The sequence below is a fragment of the Anolis carolinensis genome, chromosome 3, assembly GCF_035594765.1.
Source record: "Anolis carolinensis isolate JA03-04 chromosome 3, rAnoCar3.1.pri, whole genome shotgun sequence".
Taxonomy (NCBI): Eukaryota; Metazoa; Chordata; class Lepidosauria; order Squamata; family Dactyloidae; genus Anolis; species Anolis carolinensis.
In genome coordinates this window covers 194,030,969-194,053,812 of record NC_085843.1, presented here as the reverse complement: position 1 = coordinate 194,053,812, position 22,844 = coordinate 194,030,969, and the positions used below count along the sequence as shown (strand labels likewise).

General features: G+C 39.9%; 3 protein-coding genes across 3 annotated transcripts in view; 1 reads left to right on the top strand and 2 right to left on the bottom strand.

Annotated features, from left to right (window-relative positions):
- LOC100560442 (disintegrin and metalloproteinase domain-containing protein 9) overlaps positions 1-1,865 on the bottom strand; it is a 53,200-nt gene extending 51,335 nt beyond the window's left edge. The window contains exon 1 of the mRNA XM_008106727.3: positions 1,722-1,865. The gene's annotated coding sequence lies outside the window, so the exon portion shown is untranslated. The remainder of the gene's footprint in view (positions 1-1,721) is intronic.
- A 138-nt stretch (positions 1,866-2,003) lies between these two features.
- On the top strand, positions 2,004-11,551 carry c3h10orf88 (chromosome 3 C10orf88 homolog). The gene is made up of 6 exons (XM_008106725.3): positions 2,004-2,298; positions 4,887-5,090; positions 5,877-5,949; positions 7,388-7,594; positions 8,671-9,131; positions 10,976-11,551. The coding sequence occupies exons 1-6, from the start codon at positions 2,120-2,122 to the stop codon at positions 11,196-11,198; spliced, it is 1,347 nt and encodes a 448-aa protein (XP_008104932.2). The 5' UTR covers positions 2,004-2,119; the 3' UTR covers positions 11,199-11,551.
- A 700-nt stretch (positions 11,552-12,251) lies between these two features.
- dmbt1 (deleted in malignant brain tumors 1) overlaps positions 12,252-22,844 on the bottom strand; it is a 279,374-nt gene continuing 268,781 nt past the window's right edge. Inside the window, exons 83-87 of the mRNA XM_062976978.1 lie at positions 18,385-18,599; positions 17,769-17,941; positions 16,101-16,486; positions 14,338-14,606; positions 12,252-12,609 (exon numbers count right to left, since the gene is read on the bottom strand). Of these exons, the coding sequence (XP_062833048.1) occupies positions 12,437-12,609; positions 14,338-14,606; positions 16,101-16,486; positions 17,769-17,941; positions 18,385-18,599 (1,216 nt within the window). The 3' untranslated portion in view covers positions 12,252-12,436. The remainder of the gene's footprint in view (positions 12,610-14,337; positions 14,607-16,100; positions 16,487-17,768; positions 17,942-18,384; positions 18,600-22,844) is intronic.

Genomic DNA, 22,844 nt, shown 5'->3' with positions numbered 1-22,844 from the left:
TTCAAGTTGGTTCATCAAGTGCTCTGCTATGGCTAACTTCTCTGGTTAAGGCAGTCTACAGTGCCTTTCATGTTCCTTGACTCGTGCTTGGGCAATGCTGCGTATAGTGGTCCCTATGTAGACTTGTCTACAGCTGCATGTTATATGGTAGACTCCTGAAGAGGTGAGAAGATCTGTCATTTGCTGAATGTAGCATTTGTTGGATTTTCTTAGTGGGTCTGTATTATTATTATCATTATTATTATTAATTCATTTCTATCCCACCTTTCTCCTGTGGGTGCTAGTTTGTAGATTGTGTTTCTTCATCAGCTTCTCTATGCGGTGAGTGGTTCCCTTGATGTATGGTAAGAACACTTTTCCTTTGGGTGGATCTTTGCCTTTACTCTCGTGACTTGTTCTTGGCCTTGCAGCTCTTGTGATGTCTTTGGTGGAGTATCCATTGGCCTGTAGAGCCCAAATTAGGTTGTTCAGTTCACTTTGGAGGAAGTGGGGTTTGCAGATTCTTTTTGCACAGACTGAGAGGACTTTAATTGTGCTTCTTTTTTGACTTGGGTAATGGTTGGAGTTTTTATGTAGGTATCAATCTGTGTATGTAGGTTTTCAGCAGACTTTGTGGCCTAATTGTTAATTGGGTTTGTGGATGACTGAAGCCCTCGCATACCGTGCAAAAACAATCTGCAAACCCCACCTCCTCCAAGGAACCACCTAACCTGGGCTCTCCAGGCCAATGGATATTCCACCAAAGACATCATAAGAGCTGCAAGGCCAAGAACAAGTCACAAGAGTAAAGACAAAAATCCACCCAAAGGAAAAGTGTTCTTACCATACATCAAGGGAACCACTGACCGCATAGAGAAGCTGATGAAGAAACACAACCTACAAACTATCTACAGACCCACTAAGAAAATCCAATACATGCTACGTTCAGTGAAGGACAAGAAGGATCCCCTTACCTCTGCAGGAGTCTACCGTATACCATGCAGCTGTGTCTACATAGGGACGACCAAACGCAGCATTGCCCAAACACGAATCAAGGAACATGAAAGGCACTGCAGACTAATTCAACCGGAAAAGTCAGTCATAGCAGAGCACTTCATGAACCAACCTGGACACAGCATATCTTTTGAGAACACAGAAATGCTCCGCCTCAGACATCAGAGGAGCTGCAAAGCTACTGGTATAAATCCGGCTACCAATATTAAAAAAAACTCTAAAATCAGGACAGAAAATAAAGAACACCACTCTGAAAACAGAGGAATTCCAGACATAAATCAATCAGGGCCAGCTAACACCTCCCAACAAAAATTCCCCCAGCCAGTAAGCAGCCAGACCTTGAAACTGAAAGGCTATTCAATGCTAATTAAGATGGCTAATTGCAACATTCACACCTGCCTCAAGCAGACAAGTGTTCTTTCTCCCATCCTGGGCCTTCCACAGATATATAAAACCCACTTGCTTAGTTTCTCCATATACCTCACTACCTCTGAGGATGCCTGCCATTGATGTGGGCGAAACGTCAGGAGAGAATGCTTCTGGAGCATAGCCATACAGCCCTGAAAACTCACAGCAACCCAGTGATTCCGGCCATGAAAGCCTTCGACAACACATATAATAATAATCCTAAATTTAAAACACTTCTGCTCTCAAGCACTTCAGATAAGGGATATTCAACCTTGTAATAATCACACACCGAACACACTTTTTTTATCGCACAAGAAGACCTGAGTATAACACAGCATGCACTCCTGTCTCTACTATTCCGATAGGGAGAAATTGGAAGTTGATGCTGCTGCAGGTTCCCATCTGCACAACTGGCTCCCTTTAACTCCTCTGAACAAGAGGCGTCTCTCGAAAACCAGGAAATCCAAGCTGTCGTCCAATCATTCTCAAGCTTTGGACCGCCAGTCGTTCTGGACTTCAACTCCCAGAATTCCCGCCTATTGGGTAGCTTAGTAAAGTCTTCTGGGAGTTGAAGTTTACAGCTGAAGCGGTGGAACAGTCCAATCTGTAATGACGTCCGGTGAGGAACGCGGTCCTTCAATGCTGAGTTCCGGCTCCAAACCATTCTCCTTGAACTCGGCTTCTTCCAGGCCGGCGGGCCCGCTTCCACGCGTTGGCCATGGCGAGCGGGATCAGCTTGAAGGCCCGGGAAAGAGAAGTTATTCCCGGCGGCGGAGGGGACATGCTCGCCGGCAGCCCGCGCCTCTCCTTGGCCTGCTCCTGGGAGTGCTTGACTGAGCTGGCCAGCGTGGTGCACCTCGCCCCGGAGGGAGAGCTCGACTCCTGGGAGAAGGAAGGGTGAGGAAGGCGGGATGGGGCCTACCTTGAGCAATTGAAGAAGGTTATTGGCAAGCTGGAACTTGTCCAGGGAAGGGCGAGCAGATCGATCATAAGTCTGGATGTCAGGATCTGAGAGAAAAGAAGGCTGAGACCCCTTCGATACTGCCATATACAGTCCATGTTATCTGCTTTGAACTGGATTATATGGCAGTGTAGACTCATTCAACGCAAATCATTTGGACAATCTACTTTATATAGCAGTGTAGAAGAAGCCTGAGTGGAGACTTGACAGTGATAGCCATTGGGTTGCTATGAGTTTTCTGGGCTGTATGGCCATGTTCCAGAAGCATTCTCTCCTGACGTTTTGCCCACATCTGTGGCATGCATCCTCAAAGGTTGTGAGGTCTGTTGGAAAACTATGCAAGAGAGGTTTATATAGCTGTGGAAGGTCCAGGGTGGAAGAAAGAACTCTTGTCTGTTTGTGAATGTTGCAATCGGCCAGCTTGATTAGCATTGAATAGCCTTTCAGCTTCAAAACCTGGCTGTTTCCTTCCTGGGGGTATCCTTTGTTGGGAAGTGTTAGCTGGCCTTGATTGTTTCCTGTCAGGGATTCCCCTGTTCTTTTGCAGGAGTTTATCGTATACCGTATAATAAAGGTAAAGGTTTTCCCCTGACATTAAGTCTATACGTATCCTACTCTGGGGGTTGGTGCTCATCTCCATTTCTAAGCCAAAGAGCCGGCGTTGTCCATAGACGCCTCCAAGGTCATGTGGCCAGCATGACTGCATAGAGCCCTGTTACCTTCCCACTGGAGTGGTACTTATTGATCTACTCACAATTATATGTTTTTGAACTGCTAGATTGGCAGAAGCTGAAACTGACAGCCAGAGCTCAATCCGCTCCCCGGATTCAAACTACCGACCTTTTGGTCAGCAAATTCAGTAGCTCAGCGGTTTAACCCACTGCGCCACCAGGGGCTCCTCCTTTACCGTATACTGTATACCTTGCAATGATGGACAAATCTCCCTCCATGAACCACCACAAAGAGCTTCCGAGGAGGCCCTGCTCTCTGTCCCGCCACTGTCACAGGCGAGATTGGCGGGGATGAGAGAGAGGGCCTTGTGTTGTCAAAGGCTTTCATGACCAGAATCACAGGGTTGTTATGTGTTTTCCGGGCTGTATGGCCATGTTCCAAAAGTATTCTCTCCTGACGTTTCGCCCATATCTATGGCAGGCATCCTAAGAGGTTACTTCACAACCTCTAAGGATGCCTGCCATAGATGTGGGCGAAATGTCAGGAGAGAATACTTCTGGAACATGGCCATACAGCCCTGAAAACACACAACAACCCAAAGAGGGCCTTCTCAGTGATCACCCCTTGGCTATGCAACTCCCTCCCTGGCGATATTAGAACTGCTTACCTGAAGTTTGGGTTGCTGACCTAAAGGTTGGCGGTTGAATCCACGAGAGACGAGACGGGGTGAAATCCCATCTGTCAGTCCTAGCTTGCGGGGACATGAGAGAAGCCTCCTAGCAGGATGGTAACACATCCGGGCATCTCCTGGCCAATGTCTCTGTAGATGGCCAATTCTGTCACACCAGAAGCGACTTGCAGTATGTTCTCAAGTCGCTTCTGACACGATTAAAAAGAAAAAGCTTCTTCCTTTTCTTTCAAGACTCATCATAACCTGCGTTTAACTTCTGACTAGAACGGTGGCCCCAAAACTCTTTTTTTGTGTTTTTGAACTTCAACTCCCAGAAGCTTGCATTGCCTTGGCTAATGATCGAAGGTGCTGGGAGCTGGAGTTCCAGACACCTGGATTATTAGAGTTTGGAAACCACTGGACTAGAAGCAATCAAAGTAGATTAAATGATAGAATCGTGGAGTTTGAAGGGCCATCCAGTCCGGCTATGCCGAAATACACAATCAAAGCACCCCTGACAGATAACCATTCAGTATCTGTTTGAAAACTCAAAGGAAACTCCACCACACTCCGAAGGAGTGTATTTCACTGTCAAAAGCTTTTACCATCAGGAAGTTTTTTCCAATATTTAAATGGAATCTATTTTTGTGTAGTTTGAATCCATTGCTCCATGCTCTAGCTTTTGGAGAAGCCAGAAAATGAGCTGGCTCTGTCTTTAGTATGACATTTTTTCAAATATTTAAACATGACTGTCATGTCACCTCTTTACCTTTTCTTCTCCTTGCTAAACATCCTGTTCCTTAAGTATGTGAGATTGAATAATCCTCTAATTTTACCTTGACCTGGAGAAAAAAAAAACCTTAGCTACAATTTCTTCCTTAATTTCCAAACCAGAAAGTGTGTATGTGTGTGTGTGTTTGAATGATAAGCTATGAGTGACACTGGTTGATACTTCGTACATAATGCAGAATGGGCCCCCTTCTACACTGCCAGATAAAATGATGAAATTCCCCCCAAAGTGGATAGTTTGCACTGCTAAACATATTATGATCCTTCAACACTTTTATTGTTGTGTGCCTTCAGGTCATTTCTGACTTATAGCAACAAATTGTGTTCAAATGTAATAATGTTTACTTGCATGGAATTATTAAGATTTAAATTGACCTCTTCTCCACCTTCTAGCGAAAACATTGTTGTTCTTGAAAGACGCTTAAACCCTGACAACAATACTTCATGCTCACTATACTTGCACTGTGACGTCTATGGATCGGAAGAAATTGTTGGTCTTGGCATTGTGAGTGAGGCACGGAATATGGAAGTCTACATTGGGGAAGAATACTGCGGAACAGCGAGGGGAGAAAAAATCTGCACTATAGAACACAATAGGTCAGTAGTTTTGTCCGTTTGTATATTGAAACAATCTGTACACTAGTGATGTGATATGCATTCTTTCACATAAGTATCCAAATATTACTAACTCTCAAACATTTTATTAGTCTGCCAAGATGTTACTGTATATACTAATGTATGCTTAGAAGTTTTAGGTTTCAGTTTTTTCAGATAATGGAATGTTTATATTTGCATATATGTACATGGAAATTATTATTTCATGTCAAAAGCTTGCATTTAAAATGTTTAAATGGGTTGAAAAGATTAGCCGTTTACAAGAAATGTTGCCCAGTGGACGCCTGACTGTATTTGCTCAATCTTTGGATATGAGACTCAGGTCTTAACGCAACATTCATTTATAATATAACTATAGATATATTACACCTAGCAGGTAAGCAATTTTATTCAACATTTGTAATAATTTTGTGCATGAAGTAAGGTGTTACTATATCAGCCGGCATGTGAACAATTTTGGATCTGGGAGTATTTCAAATTTCGAGATAAAGGATGTTCAGCCTGTAATTGTTTTTGCTATGTTTGCATCAATTGTGACCTTAGACAAGCCACATGGAAGCTGTCAGAATTATTGAACTGTTGAATTATTGAAATGTTGAAGTGCTTTTCACTGAGCAACATTTTATTAAGATATTAATGTAACCAATATCTTTTACAACTAGCTTAGCACACTCTGCTGTCTTCTGTGGTTTTTCTGTGTGTGAAATGCTGTTAAATTTTATAGTATTAGTATAGTCTTTTTCACAGTTCACTTATTTTATTTTCTAGCAAAAATGACCGTGTTACATTATACAAAAAATATCTTAAACTGGAGTGCTCCACAGCCTCTTGTAAGATTAAGGTAGGAAGTTACTTTCTGAAATATTAGTATTGGTCTACTTTTTAAAGGAAGATAGTAATACATAAAATAAAAATATTTTGTCTTGGCCTGTGATCAGTTTTTAATGCTGGAATATACACAAAGAGGGATTTTTATAAGGAGACTTCTTTTAGCATTGAATATCTTATTTCTATAAATACGGTTGTTGTTTCATTACCTACAATATTATAATGAATATATTTTATATTAGAAAAGTTTTAGGTAAGGCAAAAGGTAAATGCAACCAACAAAATAAAATGAGTAAAGCAAGAAGAGTAGATAGTCTTTACAACTACTGAGCATTTAATAACCTTTCGAAATGTAGAACTAGGGAAGTCTTTATACCTCTGCCAGCTTTACCTCATAATCCATCCTCGATTATTGAGTTGCTGTGCCATCCTGAGCACACATGGTTTAATTTGATTTCAGAAACTAAGCATCCTGGTTAGAATGCCCTCCCCAGTGAAGTCAGTCAGGCTCCCTCCTATCTTTCCGTAGGAAAGTTAAAACTTGGTTGTGGAGCCAGGCCTTCGAATAACAATTAGCAGCACTAATTACTATTATGTACGCTGGAACTCAATTGACAGACCCAGTCTTTTAGACTCGAACATGCCCACCTGTATTTTATAAGTGTTTTTTTATGAATGTCTGATGTAATTTAATAACTTTTTAATTAATTCACAATGTATTGTACAATTTTATATATGTGTTTTATTGTAAGCCGCCCTGAGTCCCCTATTGGGTGAGAAGGGCGGGATATAAATATTGTAATAAAATAATAAAATAAAAAATATTTGGATGGAAATACAATTTCTAGGTAGGAAAAGGCCAGCCTGGAGCACAGTAGTCAGTCAGGACTGGCAATACTTGGCTGAATGGACCAGTGGTCTGACTCATTGTAAACTTTCTATGTTCCTGGTGTTTGTTTTGAACATGCAACTATGGTTATTGAATCAGGCTTGTTTAACTTAACCGTAGTTTTATAATATAAGTCTTCCCCAACTTGATGTCCTTTATTTTGGACTATAAGTTCCATCAACATTGCCTTGCTAGATGTGGATGATGGGAGCTATAGTCTCAATCATCTGGAAGGCATTCAGTTGAGAGAGGATGTTAACATTTGCCAGATCGAGAGTGCAATGTAAGGTGTAGTTATTCAGAATTGCATGATTCCCAATTCTTCCAGCTACACATAAGGAAGAAAGTGGGGTACAATGATAGTTAGGTCTTATTCTTGCACACTGTGTCACACTACGCTATGATTGGGTATGACTTGTAAACATGGCTCTAGATAGTGATTCCATAATAATATTTCAAAAAGTCCCCTATAGTCCATTGCATTATATCAAAGTAATTAACAGGTTAACCTATTGGTTTCATGCATTCATATGTGTGTGTATTTTCTTTTTTTTAAAACCAGCTACTTTCCATCAGTGAAAAACAAAGAGTTCTCCTCAGTAAAATCATAGTACTAGTCAAATCCGTTTCTAAAAAAGCTGTGCCAGACTTGGCTTCCCTTGGATCAGGAATAGACCTGGGCAAAGTACAAACTATTATGGAATCTATGGGATCCAGATTATCACCTGGGGCTCAACAGCTCCTAGATATGGTTCGTGTTCAACAGCAGGTAAGCTATGTTTTATGAAATATTGAGTATTAAATGTCTTTTATGAAAGATGAAAGAATAGATGGGGGAACTTTTATTTTGTGAATCCTGGTGGCATATGCTTAGCACACCTCTTCAAAATACTGCACACAGAGTGGGATTTTGTTCAGCCATGGAATTTACATTGTGTTTCTGATGTCTTCCAACATCAGCCACATTATTCCAATGTAGTTTGAAACTGCAACTTCCAGGCTGTCTTCCTAAATAAATTATATTTTCTAACGTGTCAGAAGCGACTTAAGAACATACTGCAAGTCACTTCTGGTGTGAGAGAATTGGCTGTCTACAGAGGCGTTGCCCAGGGGACGACCAGATATGATAGTTGGGAGGCTTCTCTCATGTCCCCGCAAGCTAGAGCTGACAGATGGGAATTCTCCCCATCTCGCGGATTTGAACCGGCAACCTTCAGGTCAGCAACCCAACCTTCAGCACATAATTTAAATGTGCTGCAGTAACACAAATTAGAGATTTTAGTGCTTTGAAACTTCTTTGAGATGCAAAGCCGATAGCCGATAGTCTCCATCTCAAGCAAGCAACCTTTTCCTTTATCCTCATTAAATCTTCAATCAAGCCAGTTTTTCTTCAATGAACCTATTTACTGTACTACCCTGGGACTTGTTTAAATAAATGATTGTCTCTCTGTTTTTGAAATTATATTGAAAATAAAATCATATCATAGAAAGTATGTATATCTGTAAGCATTATGATGAGGTAGCCGGAACCAACAAGTCAAAGATGATAGAACTGACTAGATCAGTGGTTCTCAGCCTGTGAGTCCCCAGATGTTTTGGCCTACAACTCCCAGAAATCCCAGCCAGTTTACCAGCTGTTTGGATTTCTGGGAGTTTAAGGCCAAAACATCTGGGGACTCACAGGTTGAGAACCACTGGGCTAGATGAATGTTATAAGTACCAGGGAAATGGGTTATGAACCCCAGGTGGGGAAGCACAAATTTGTGAGATGACTGTTGAGGTTTCACAGATTTGCTTATTTGGTTTTGTTTTGAATGTTGAATATGTACATTTTATTTCCATTAGAATGGACTTCCTTTTGGAGGCAAGTTACAAAATATTTTGGGGAAAAATGGACTTGCACTTGGAAACAACCATACTGTTGATGGATTGAAAAAGGCAGCCAATCTTGGAAGATTGGACAACCTGCCCGATAATCTTTCTCTTCTAAGTGATAACTCGACAGCTGGAATGCTTACAGAAGATTTAAACATTGATAGGAACAAACACCATTCTAATATGGAGATTCCTCCAGGACATCAGGCTCCTGAGCCTAGTGTGGTAGTTTCGCAAAATGACTTTAAAGGTTTAGTGTCATCATTTTTAGAAGAGCAAGGAAATAGAAACACAAGTGTTGCCAGTTGCACACAGCTGCTTCCATTTCTTCAAACTATCTGTGGTCAGGTAAATCGTCTACGAATAGATGAAAGGAACAAGCACTGCGAGAACAACACTCTAATTGAAGATGATGGGATACAAACTGTCAGGTAGGTTTTGGTTTGTTAACGTCATACATTTTTATCCTGGCAACAGTTTCTATGTGGGAGGATGAGATTATGGCTTACCAGACAACTGGAGTCGATAATTCTTAAAGTTTATCCTTATTAATGTTGTTGAACTCTTGGACATTTGGGAACTAAAGGCATTCAAGCTTTTAGAGTGGTGATCTGCCCAGGGACTAAATATGTAAGTCATTCCACTAAATTCATCCCTCTTTCATGGCAAGAGCTGCAGGGAAGACTAACCTTAAGCATTTACTGTGACATAGTCAAATGCTTCCTCTTATACCCATGTTGATTGAAGAAGGAGGCAAATCATTGTGATAGCTTTCTGAGATTCTGTTTTAACATCAGACATCTATTTTTATATGCTGAGTATACTACTTTTACTTACCATATTTCATTGTATAATAGTTGCTATTGCACAATAATCACACCTTTAGTTCACTTGCCCAGGTGAGTGAATTAAGGGTGTGACTGCCCTTTTGATTTGCCCGTGCAGCTGTGTTCTTAAAGGGACTATTAAACAGTGAAAATAAAAGCTTTTCCACCGCATAATAGTGGACATTGCATTTTTTCCAGAAAAAAGTGTGACTATTATGTGATGAAGTACGCTATTTAAATTTGTACCCTACTTCTGATTACACGCAATCACCAAGTTACGAAGTTGAATTTATATATAAGTCTGAACAGGTACATTTGTGTGTAAGTGAGAAAAAGCCTGGTGCATGTTGTTGGCTGGCGAACGAGGGGAGTACACAAAAAAGTGTACTCTTTGTAATTTGAACAAAAAAGCTGTGCATTACAGTTACAGTAGAGTCTCACTTATCCAATGTTCTGAATTATCAAATTTGTTGCATAACATGATGTTTGGGTGCTTAATTTGTAAAATCATAAGCTAATTTGATGTTTAATAGGCTTTTCTTTAATCCCTCCTTATTATCCAACATATTCACTTATCCAACATTCTGCCGGCCCATTTATGTTGGATAAATGAGACACTATTGTACTGCATGCTTAGAATTCCTTCTTTACAAACTAAAGTTTTAGAACACTAAAGCTACCAGTAGTAGAAGACAAAATCAGATAAATAGGTAACCCTTCTCTGAAGGAGCCTCTCCTGTTTATTCTGCCTCAGATATTGGGTGGGGGGAATCTAAGCTGTAGACTGAATGCAGTTTGGCACCACTTTAACTGTCCTGGCTCAGTGCTATGGAATCCTAGGGGCTGTAGGTTTACAAGATCTTTTACCTTCCATGCCAAAAAATTCTGCTGCCTCGCCAAACTATGAATCCCAGGACTGCATAGCATCGAGCCATGGCATTTCCTGGCAGGCAGAAAGGAAAGGAAAAGGGGTGGGGGGAGAGATAAAGACATGAAGAAAAGGAAAGGAAGGTTTTGGCTTAGACCAAGATTTTGTGATAGGGAGGGGAGGAGACACACATTTGTAACTAGGAATCATATGTAAGTCGGATGTTTGTAACTGGGGACTGCCTGTATTTGTGTTGTCAAATTTTATGTGACAATGGCACAAAATCATAGAGGATATCATTGTCAATGACCACAAAATGAAAAGTGACCAAACCATTTAGTGACCAAACAGTTTAGAAGAAGAATAAGTCATTTGGATTGCCACCACAATGACTTTCCTGTAAGAAGATAACCATAGCTGTGAGTCGTGTTGGCTATTTATTATATCCAGTTTCAGAGAAAGTACAATGTTGCATACTTGTTGCTGGAAATACCGGTGCGGCCATCCTATCACATAAGTACCATGCTTGTTGAGCCTGTTGGTCTGTCCAACCTATTTCTTCTGTGTCTGTTTCCTGCAGTATAGATCAACAGCCTGTTTGCCTGCATTTGGAAAAGATAATCTCCAAAAAGATGGAACTGATGGAGAAGAGATTGATGGACTATATTGATCTGCATATGCAAAAACTACAAGAACATGTTGATAATAAAATTGCTGCAATAATGGATTTGGTTCCGGTTCACAGTATTGTTGCACAAGAACCCGAACCTTTCAGGGAAGAACACACAGATGGGAAAAGGTAGGTATTTTTTGAAAAATGGAAGACCTTAACCTCAGTGTTCTGCAAATCAAGTATTTATTTTGCAAGCTTTTCAAAGCTTTAGGCTTTGGAGCTTGTAAATATTTGAAAACCTTGGGATTCATATTTGTTTGTTTACTGTAACTTTGTCAGTGTTGTACACTAATGTTAGTGTTTGAGTATCTGTAACTTACAAATGACACCGATATTTTTTTACTGTTGAGGGAATTTTTAACATCTGCTTATGACTTATTTATTCATAAACATTGCAAAGGTTACTTTTCTGGGATGTTCGTCAATACTGTATTGAATCATTGAGAAGCACTCTAAATAAACCAATTTGCAGCTTTGTTAATATCCACTTTGTCTTTCATTTTTTATATCGGATAGTGCTAAAAACAGTCAAGAATCAAATTTGATTTATTCATCATTGGTCTCTTATTCCACGACTACTTTTGGGGAAAAATAGTTGCATTTCAGTGACTGATATCTCATGATGTGGCATGGTTTATTCACTGTAGAATATTCCAAGATGTCTCTGTAGATGACAACAAACTACTTGCTCAGTTTTCACTCATCTCTTTTCTCAACATTCCCTACATATTCAAGCGTATTGTACCAGAATCAGTATTTCTTCATAAGGTTGTGGGAATTTCCGTAATATTGCCACAGGAACCGGCAGAGTTTCTGTTGGAGAAGGTTGATTACTTCTTAATTTATAGGGTTAGAAAACTAAATAGAAACAAGCAGCTGTTAATACGCTCATATTTAAAAGTAGAAGATGTAATACATTGAACTTGGGGAAGGAAAGTGTTCTGTCTTGAGCTTCCCACTTGTGTTTCCTGATAAACTTCACTGGAGAGTTGTGGGGAGCACTTCTGGGAATAGTAATTATGACACAGGATTGAGATGAGAGAGGAGTAGTTGGGAAAATTTACTTCCATAAAGTTCATTAAAAGGTTGAACCAAGTCTGAACTGATGTTAACACTCATGCATATTTTCTTGGCTTTCTGCAGTTGGACTTAGGTCCAAGTCTTTTATAACTCATTGTCCAGATGCTTTTCCAAATGTGTTTAATTTTCCTTAAACTTATAGTCAACATCTTTGCAGTAATCCTGTATACTACAACTGATCTATTTTAAGTAACTAGTATTTAAGGGAAGGGCACAAAGAATATACTCTTTAAATGCATGTTTATAAAGATGTCAGGGATGAAAAGTACAGCTAATTGAAAAACCATATTAATAGCCTTGCACTTTCTGATATCGGTATCCCGATTCACGACTGATGAGATGTTTTACTGCCAAACCAACCACGAAGACAGCATTCATAACCAGCACAGCAGCTGTAAGGATGTACATGCCCTTGGACTGTGCCTTCGGGCTTTCTTCAGGATAAACTGGAATGGACAAATCTGCATATAGAAAGCAAAAGACAAATGGAGAGTTAAAATGTGGTACACAAAGGGCATGGCGGTACAATAGAGCTGGGCAAAACCTGGAGGGTTGTTTGAGGGTCAAATTTTCATCCTGAGGACCTGCATTTTCTAAAAACTCATTCGGAGAGATTTCACAAAAGAAAGTTGAGGGGCTAGGAGTCTGTCTAGTCAAAAAGAGGTATCGTCATTCTTGAAGACTCCAGGGGGTAGCGGCTTTCTATCTGAAATACTTTGTTCTGCTAGGTTGTATGTCTGGCAGAGTCCCAGGGTTACAAAAAAGGACAACATACTTGTGACCTACAGACTTCCAATTTTTTGTCATACACTACACATATAAATCCTGTATAACTTGACAGTACAGTGTTCCCCTGCTACTTTGTGGTTCACTTATCACAGACTTGCAGGAAATTTATTTATTTATTTATTTACCCACCCCATTGCTGTTTCTCCTCAGGGCTGCCCCCTTGCTTCGTGCCTGATATGTTGCTCGGCTGCCTCTGCTCCTGCAGCCGGTGAGTGAGCGAGGGAGGGAGGGTGGGTGAGAAAGTGAGAGAGTGAGAGCGGGCAACAGCGGCTACAGAAGAGGAGCCTGGAAGAGGCAGGTAGGCTCCTGTTTCTGCCGCCGCTCCGGCCAGCCATGTCGGGAAACATGGAGGACTCGGAAGAGGAGGTGGAGTCCTCCATGAGTCCCTCCCCCTCTTCTGAGTCCTCCACGTTTCCGGGCATAGCCAGGTGAAGCGGCGGCAGAAACAGGAGCCTGCCCACCTCTTCCAGGCTCCTCTTCTGCCTCCACTGCCGCCCGCCCTCACTCTCTGTCACTCTCTCACCCACCTTCCCTCGCTTGCTCACTCACTAGACAGAGCAGCGTTCCTTCTTCCCTGGCTGCAGGAGCAGAGGCAGCCAGAGCAACATGGCGGTTACATAGCAAGGGGTCTGCCAGCGCTGGTAGAAAAGACTTCACTCCCTGGGGCTTGCAAGGGGGAGAAAGGCCACTTAACTATTAAAATGATGTTTAAATATTAAAATAAAACTAGTGTCTCTACTTTGCAACGTATTTGGAACGTAACCCCAATGATATCTACTTTTTAGAATTGATTGGTGCTGAATAGAGGGGGAGAAACTGCCTATTGTCAACTCTTACTGTAATCTGACTCAAGAAGGGCAGGGAATGTACAACACATGAGTTTCCCAAAGTCCTCTGAATCCCCCCTCCCACATTTAAAAGAAAAGTGATGTGATATTTCATGGTTTATGAAAACTTTTTGGGGAGGCTGGGCAAAAGAATATGGGACAGGAAGAATGCTTTGCCTGAAGAAAGAATTTTCTTCCCTGAAGGTTGCCAGCAATGGCAGTTCTTTTTTATCTCCTAGAATAGTTTTCAACTGGAATGTGTGTCTGGCAGGATCTCAAGCACCACAAAAATTATAATTTCAGACAATCCCCATCGCTTCGCAATTACCTTCTTTTTACTCCATTTTTCTTCAAAACGATTCTAGAAAGTGCTGTGACCTCACTTCACCGCTTTGAAGGAGCAATGAAGGAAAAACAAAGTGTTTGGCATGTTCAGAGAGTGGAAAATACATACCCTCTTGCAGAATATTAACCATCAAATTACAGAAAAAGTTTCTAAATCAGTATTAGTCAGATTAGTTATCTGCATTTATGAGTTTAAACAAAGTAAGACTCATATTATAGTATCCCTACCTGAGCGGCCCATAGGACCATGCTCTTGCTTCAGGTGGAGAGGTCCCGCCATAACTTCTCCTTTCCATTTGTAGGAAGAAGTGTCTCTCTTATGCCGAAAGGTGCAGCCTTGTGTGCACCGCGAATTATAATGGTTGCTGTCACAAATTAAAACTTGACAGCGCAGGTAAACAGATGACTCGCTCCTCAGGAATTTGAAGGCATTGAACCTGAACCTCCCGTAATGTTCAAGAAGTGGGTAGGCTGCATAAGTGCTATCTTTAGCACAGCTGCAATAGAATTCCCAAATTGCATTACCATAGTCAAGTTCGGAATACCCCAATTCAATAATCACAAAGTAATTTCCATATATTTTCAGCAAGAGTCTGCATTATATGCTTGTTCTTATTGTTTTCTCCAAACAGCATGGAACACAAATACAGTAGAGTCTCACTTATCCAAGCCTCGCTTATCCAAGCCTCTAGATTATCCAAGCCATTTTTGTAGTCAATGTTTTCAATATATCGTGATATTTTGGTGCTAAATTCGTAAATAAGGTAATTACAATATAACATTACTGCGTATTGAACTACCTTTTCTGTCAAATTTGTTGTATAACATGATGTTTAGGTGTTTAATTTGTAAAATCATAACCTAATTTGATGTTTAATAGGCTTTTCCTTAATCCCTCCTTACTATCCAAGATATTTGCTTATCCAAGCTTCTGCTGGCCCATTTAGCTTGGATAAGTGAGACTCTACTGTAGTTCCTAGTGCTGCAAGCAATATAACAATATAACTGATAATCTAATGTACAGAGGCTCTGAAATATGTTTCTGAAAGATTCATGTAGCACACAAGTTATATTTTTCTAACTTCCAATATAGACATACTGCATTTGACTTTTCTAGAAGTTGATTTGTTGTCAGCAGTAACTGTTTGCCAAGCAATTTGCAAACTGACTTCTAATATTTTATTCTTGAATGATACTGTATAGTTCTTCAAATATTCACCAACATAAGATATATCCGAACTTGTTGTTGTATGCTTTTAAGTCATTTGCGACTTATCTAAGGGGAAACTATCAGAGTTTTCTTGTTCAGAGGGAATTTGCCTTTGTCTTCCTCTTACGACCTTATCATAAAGGCCCATGGATTCACACCGTATCGGGGTGAATCTATGGGTTCCTGGCAGGGGTCGTGGAGAAGACACCGCTCCACGCCTTGCATCGCTAGCCTTGCCTCCTCCTTCATACCATGGAGAGAAGCGTTGCTGCCCAGTTTTCCCCCATTGAAGGCAAGGCAACACAAGAAGGCTCCCGTGTTGTCGCCGCAGCTGCAGGGGATGCTAGTTCACCTCCCTTTTCGCCACAGAGCCCAGCCGGAAGTCCCTTTACATCATCCACACTGAAAAGGGAGGTGAACCAGCATACGGCGGGGAAAATCCCTGTCTGATGAGGTGGTGTGACTGAGAAGGTGTGACATCCCATGGTCACCCAGTGTGTTTCCATTGTTGGCATGGGATTTGAACCTTGGTCTCCTGAATCATAGTTTAGTGCTCAGACCATTATAGAGTGGTTTGAGCCCTAAACTGTGATTCTGGCCTTCCTAGAGAGATTCTTGGTACAATGTTTGTTTGGAGATCACCCTGCGTTTAATCCATGATCTAGGACTTATGATCCCAGGCATTATTTTGTCCAAATTGGTTTTCTCTTTCTGTGTGGAGGAACTATGTCACTCCACTGATTACTTAAAATTATATTCATTGAAAAGTTGTGTCACTCACCCACTTCTGACCAAATCATATTTTGGTGATTCCGAATCAGGGTTCGGTATTGCTGTGCAAGTATCCACAAACACTATCAGATTGGCATCAGAGGAATGTAGGCTTACTTGAACGTAGAGAGTTTGATTCAAGTCTACCTGGTATGGAGACTCAAGTACAGGTGTGGTGAAAAACTCAGATTTATAGAAGGACATGTTGAGGTCATATCTGCCGTGGGCACTTTCATTAATGCCACCTACATGCTTTGTATTATATGAGACTTCCACCGTGGAATTGTTTTCCATGATACACTTCACAGTAATTTCAAGATAGTTTTGGCGGGTGATCACTTCACCGGTGGGGGAGGCAGTGATAGTGTTGTTATAGGAGATGCCATGATCTTCATTCTATGCAAGATAGGAAATATGAAATTATATCGTAACAATGGATTTTAGTTCACATTTTAAAACTTATTTATTTATTTAATCATTGAACAAAAAGATATATGTTTTGTTTCAAATGTTTAAAGAATAGCTGCATCTTTTCAGCTCAGTTTTTTCAATGTTTAATAAATAGTATTATGAAGTGGTTTGGGCACTGGACTACAACTAGAGACCAGGATTCAAATCTCCACTTGACCATGGAAACGCATTTGGTGACCTTGGCCCAGTCACAGTGTCTCAGCCTCAGAGGAAGACAATGTTAAACGTGTTGTCGAAGGCTTTCATGGCCGGGATCACAGGGTTGTTGTATGTCTTTCGGGCTGTGTGGCCATGTTCCAGAAGTATTCTCTCCTGACGTTTCGCCCACATCTATGGCAGGCATCCTCAGAGGTTGTGAGGATGCCTGCCATAGATGTGGGCGAAACGTCAGGAGAGAATACTTCTGGAACATGGCCACACAGCCCGAAAGACATACAACAACCCCACAATGTTAAACCTTTTCAGAACAAATCTTGCCAAGAAATCCCTGTGATAGGTTCACCTTAGAATTATCAAAGGTCGGAAATGACTTGAAGGCACACAACCACAACAATGACAGAAATTTTTAATCTAAATGTAGAAGAGGTATTTGAAGGTGAACAATTGAATAGTGAAAAAAAATGCACAATAACTTGTTAATTTAATGATGCAGATTTTTGCTAACAGTGAACTAGTTATGCAATAACTGGTCAAAGGTCTGCAGTCTTATTGTCTTATATCAAAATCCATGAGCCTGTTGCTTTTAATCTTAATTCCCACTAATATCACCAGATCTTAAGTGTTGTTAGGCCTACATTTTAATTTCCATGATTATCTTTTCTAAACGAAGGAATCGGGTAGTTTTAAGCTCTTGTCTTCTGTGACATTCACATGAAGTACCTTCATAGTGTTTCCCATGTTATGCTTATTAACTACACTTGTATCTGTTTTCTGGAATCAAATTATAGAGCTGAACAGAAGATGAAAAAACTTCTGGCCATTCAATCTTGGATGTTACTGAGACATTTAATTGAGTAGAGAAGTCTTGGCGAGACCAGATTAAGAATTCAAGAAATAAGGTTAGCTTCACATCATAAACTTCAAAGATATTGACAAATTAAGAAATGGGATTAGGAGCAAATTATGGACTTGAACTTCAACTGTTTGGGGGAAAGTACACAGTAAATTGATTGAGATCATTTTAGTTTTGCTTTTTTTGTTCTTTTACCATTTTTCTTGTTCCACAGCTGTTGAGTGGAAAACTAAATGTCACTGGGTCCAATGTAATAGGCCTACAAGCCGGGTCATTCAGAGTCAAATCATCTCCATTGTAGCCAAGTGAATCCAAATAAGATTTGCTGAGAATCACTGTCATCATGTCTGAAGAACAGTTGAGGGATACTGGCAATGGAAAAAGAGGGGGAGGGAATCAAGAAATAACTATGTATATGCTATAGCACCGTCTTTCCTTCATTATTCTAGTGCTGCCTTCATTTTCAGCAGTATTAAAGGACATTATTAGGATGTCAATTCAACCACATAGTCTTTTCATTGACAAATGATAAATAGATATTTTAATGATAATCTGTTACATAAGAAAGGTGAAAAAGTAGGTTTCTTTCTTTGTCACTTTCCTGTTCAGACACACACACTGTACTTCTACAAAGCTATGTATACAAACACCTGTATATATACATACATACTTCAGGAGTACTTTTTATTATAATGAGTTGCACAAATGTATTACGGACAACTACTGTATTATTGGAAAAAACTGCAACTAAATTCTGCCTCTTTGCCTACAAAAAAATTGTCAAAAGTCATCTGAAAGAAATCAGACTTACTGCTGGGTTCTGCTGTTGCTATACTTGTATAATGAGCAGAAAAGCCCCTGTATGAATTGGCATAGTCTGTTGACAGTACGACAGTCATGACATTGGAAGAAGATTGAAATGTTGGAGCCGTACGACCACACACTTGTTTGATTAAACCTGAGTCCGTAGTTGCACCATCATAAATGGCAAGAAAATCAAACCTGCATTCGGGATCCATTTCTAAACTACAAACAGAGAGAAGAAAGTAGAATTGCATTGGATCATTAAAAAAACAACCTTGTTTATGACAATACCCCCCCCTGCCTTTCCTCCAATAATGAGATGTGTGTAAACATGCATAGTATACGTTTTATTTTTTTTCCGTGTCAGGAGCAACCGGAGTTGCTTCTGGAGTGAGAGAATTGGCCGTCTGCAAGGACATTGCCCAGGGGACGCCCAGATGTTTTGATGTTTTTACCATCCTTGTGGGAGGCTTCTCTCATGTCCCCGCATGTAGCTGGAGCTGATAGAGGGAGCTCATCCGTGCTCTCCCCGGGTGGGATTCAAACCTGGCAGCTTTCAGGTCAGCAACCCAACCTTCAAGTCACGAAGCTTTTATCCCCTAGGCCACCAGAGGCTCCTATACGTTTTATTGATTAGCCCATCAACCATATCAAACATTTAACAAACACATTTAACACACACACATAGAGCATACAATCAAAGTTGAAATAAGCAAGCTGTTAACAAGATCAAGATCCTGATCCAGATCAAATACCTGCATTACCCCTACAATTTACCCCAGTCAACTCCAAATACACAACTGAGTTGATTTAAATAGAAAAAGGGCTGTTGCGTATGTTATTTTAGCATTCTGGCCAGCCAATAAAAATGTAGTTTTTATATAAGGATTCCAGTGTGTCTTTGTATAACAAATGGTCCGAGGTATTGGTTTCTTTCTTATACAAGTTACAGCTAAACAGTACACATGTACATCTTCTACCTCTGCCGCTCCACAGATACAAAATTGTTCATTATATAGGATTTGGTTAAACCTTGCATGTCTGATCATTGTGTCCAGCTGTACAAATCTAGTTCTGATAAATACCTTCCTGAAGTGTTTAGGTATTTCTTTCTTTAGATATTGGGCTGTTTGAAAAGTATGGTGTAAACATACATAGTGTAGACAGAATAATATATGTACAAGTTCCTCCCCCAAGAGTTGGAGAAGTTAGTTTTTGAACTATATCTTCTAGAATCCCTCAGTTAGCAAGGCCAGGGGCTCTGCTGATGGAGAGCCTGGGAGTTGTAGTTCAAAAAGCAGTAAATCAAGTATACCATCATTATCCTTTTCTCCTGGAGTCTATGCTGTTCCAAACCTGTGTTTGTTTAATATTCATATCACTCTTGTGGTACAGGGTGATAAATGATATGGCCTGTCATTCTCCCACCACAGGTACCCTGTTTTCCCCAAAATAAGACCTATCATGATTTTTCAACATTTCTGAGGATGCTCGAAATATAAGCCCTATTTCAAAAATAAGCCCTATATATAGTTCATTTAAAAAGTCAATTTGGAAAAATAAGACTACCCCTGAAAACAAGCCCTAACACGTCTTTTGGAGCAAAAAAATAATATAGGACCTTGTCTTATTTTGGGGGAAACGGTATTTTATTTTTTTTATAATCAGGCAGAGTGATTAACACCGCAGTTCAAAAACTGCATTCCCAGTAAGTTAATTAGGTTTTCAGAAGAGCCCTGTTTAAATCCATCTTTATAAAGTTATAAAGTAATGTGACATACAAAATACCCAAAATATGAACACAAGATGATAGGATAATTTCTTCATGAGTACCACAAACCAAATCCTTTTAATTTGAATGCGATTTCCTGCTTCTTAGCAGGGGGTTGGACTAGATGGCCCATGTGGTCTCTTCCAACTCTACTATTCTATGATTCTATGATTCTAATCAAGCCAAGAAAGTGAACCCTTTTAGTCTCCTCCAACATTTTGAAATATACTTGGATGGGAGACTGCCAATGAAGACCAGATTCTGTAGGCTATATTTCCAGAGGAAAGAATTGGAAAACCATCTGTGAGTATTCCTTACCTAAGAAAATCCTATGAAATTCACAGCTGACTTGATGGCACATACACAATTAATTTTAAGCCCCACAGAAGAGATATTTGCCTTTCCCTTGAAGGACAACTAGTATTCCCATCAAAGACCAACCTAATTGTCTTGACCAAATATTCTTTGTAGAACAGGAATAGGATCCTTGTGATCAAATTTTACAAAGAAGCAAATAATCAGCGAATAAATTAATGAGATGGTGTTGATTGTTAATGGTGAACCCTGAAACACTTGTTTGATCTCATATGTCTGCTGGGGGCTTAATAGCAATAACCAAAAGTTGAGTTAAAGTAAAGTTAAGCAATTAGTTTAATTCTTGTGATTTTTTTTTAAATAACTTTGTCGTGTCATATTTTAACTAGTTTAAAATATGGTTGAGGGCGAAAGAAATCTAAAGCTCTCTTGGGCTCATGAAACTAATTTCATACATCTTTGGATAGTAGCCATCAATTCTGAAAGAATCAAGCAGCTCCTAGGAGAGGAAATTATTACAGAAACTACTGCAGGTGGTGTAAATATATACTTAGGCAAATGTTATTTTCCCACAGGTTTTTGATTTAAGAAGCTAAGGTCACATTTTAGATCTATTTGATTTATGACCCAAATGTGATAAGATAATGATTGTGACTTTGCACTTAATGGACATAATCTTATAATTGGAAATATCATCTACTAAGAGGAGCTGGTGATTGTTGGGGCCATACTGGTGGAATTTAACTTTTCCCTTAAAGAAAATCACCCTTCTCTCCTTTAAAAAACTGCTTAAAACATATGTTCTTTAGCTTACAGAAGAGGAGGATAATTAGAATATTATGTTTTACAACCTTGACTAGAACACGGCACCTTACACGGTTTGTTGGTGGTAGATAAATTATATAACAATGGTTATTTTAACTATTCTAAATGGTTTTTAAACTGATTAGTTTTGTTACTTTGTAGGTTTAAAAGATTTATATGTTTTATTTAATTATTTAAACTTTGTGAGGAGTTGTTATAACTTGTTATAGATGTTTTAGTTGTGGGGCTATTTATTCATTCTGTATTGTTTTATGGCATTGAATGTTTTCCATCTTTTGTTGGAAACTGCTCCGAGTCCCCTTGGGGAGATACCCTGTTTCCCTGAAAATAAGACAGGGTCTTATATTAATTTTTGTTAGCAAAAAATTCATATAGCTGCCTGAACACTATTTAAATTGACTTTTTTAATGAACTGTAACCAGGGCTTATTATTTGAAGTAGAGCTTATATATTGAGCATCCTCAAAAATCCTGAAAAATCATGCTAGGGCTTATTTTCACAGTAGGTCTAATTTTCGGGGAAACAGAGTAGGGTGGGTTATAAACAAAGTTATTATTATTATTAAGAGGAAGAAAGCTTTTATGCACAATTTTTAAAAGCAGAGCAGGAAAGGAGGAAGAGTAAACAACTAAGACCATGAAAGACTGAAATCACCTTGCTTGGAGTTTCCTGCAGATCTGTGGCCCTTATACAGTGTTTCCCCCAAAATAAGACAGTGTCTTATATTAATGTTTGCTCCCAAAGATGCACTAGGTCTTATTTTGTCTTATTTTTCCATCAAGAATTTACTTTTATTGTTGAAAAAAATTTGAACATTTATTATATACTGTACAGTAGTTGTCATCGCAAACCAGACAAACTGTGAATCCTATCAAGACTTTCTTGTTACTACCATTATTTCCATGTACAACAATCTAAGGTACTTACATTTACTGATCCTGCATGCTCTAGTGTTCTGTTTGGCGGGCATGCTTCCAAACAAAAACTTTGCTAGGTCTTACTTTTGGCGGAGGCCTTATATTTAGCAATTCAGCAAAATCTTAACTAGTTCTTATTTTCAGGGGATGCCCTATTTTCGGGGAAACGGTAGCACTGTGATTCTACTAACTGTCATGGCTACATCCTATGAAGTTTTGGAATTTGTATTTTGTTGAAACATCAGAGCTCTCTGCCAGACAGTCTAAATATTCCTCCCTAAATTGCAAATCCCAAGATTCCTTTGGGTGCAAACATGGCAATTAAGGTGAAACTACAATGCTACAATAAAACAACTTGGAGCTCCTGGTGGCACAGTGTGTTAAAGCGCTGAACTGCTGAACTTACGGACCAAAAAGTCCCAGGTTCAAATCCCGGGAGCAGAATGAGCACCCGCTGTTAGCCCCAGCTCCTGCCAACCTACCAGTTTGAAAACATGCCAATGTGAGTAGATCAATAGATACCGCTCCAGTGGGAAGGTAACGGCACTCCATGCAGTCATGCCGGCCACATGACCTGGAGATGTCTATGGACAACGCCGGCTCTTCGGCTTAGAAATGGAGATGAGCACCAACACTGAG

Excerpts from the sequence above, each read along its gene's own strand:
- c3h10orf88 (XM_008106725.3), top strand. The coding sequence starts at position 2,120 with ATGGCGAGCGGGATCAGCTTGAAGGCCCGGGAAAGAGAAGTTATTCCC. Across the intron at positions 5,091-5,876 it reads TGCACTATAGAACACAATAG|CAAAAATGACCGTGTTACAT; the intron begins GTCAGTAGTTTT and ends TTTATTTTCTAG. Across the intron at positions 9,132-10,975 it reads GATGGGATACAAACTGTCAG|TATAGATCAACAGCCTGTTT; the intron begins GTAGGTTTTGGT and ends TGTTTCCTGCAG.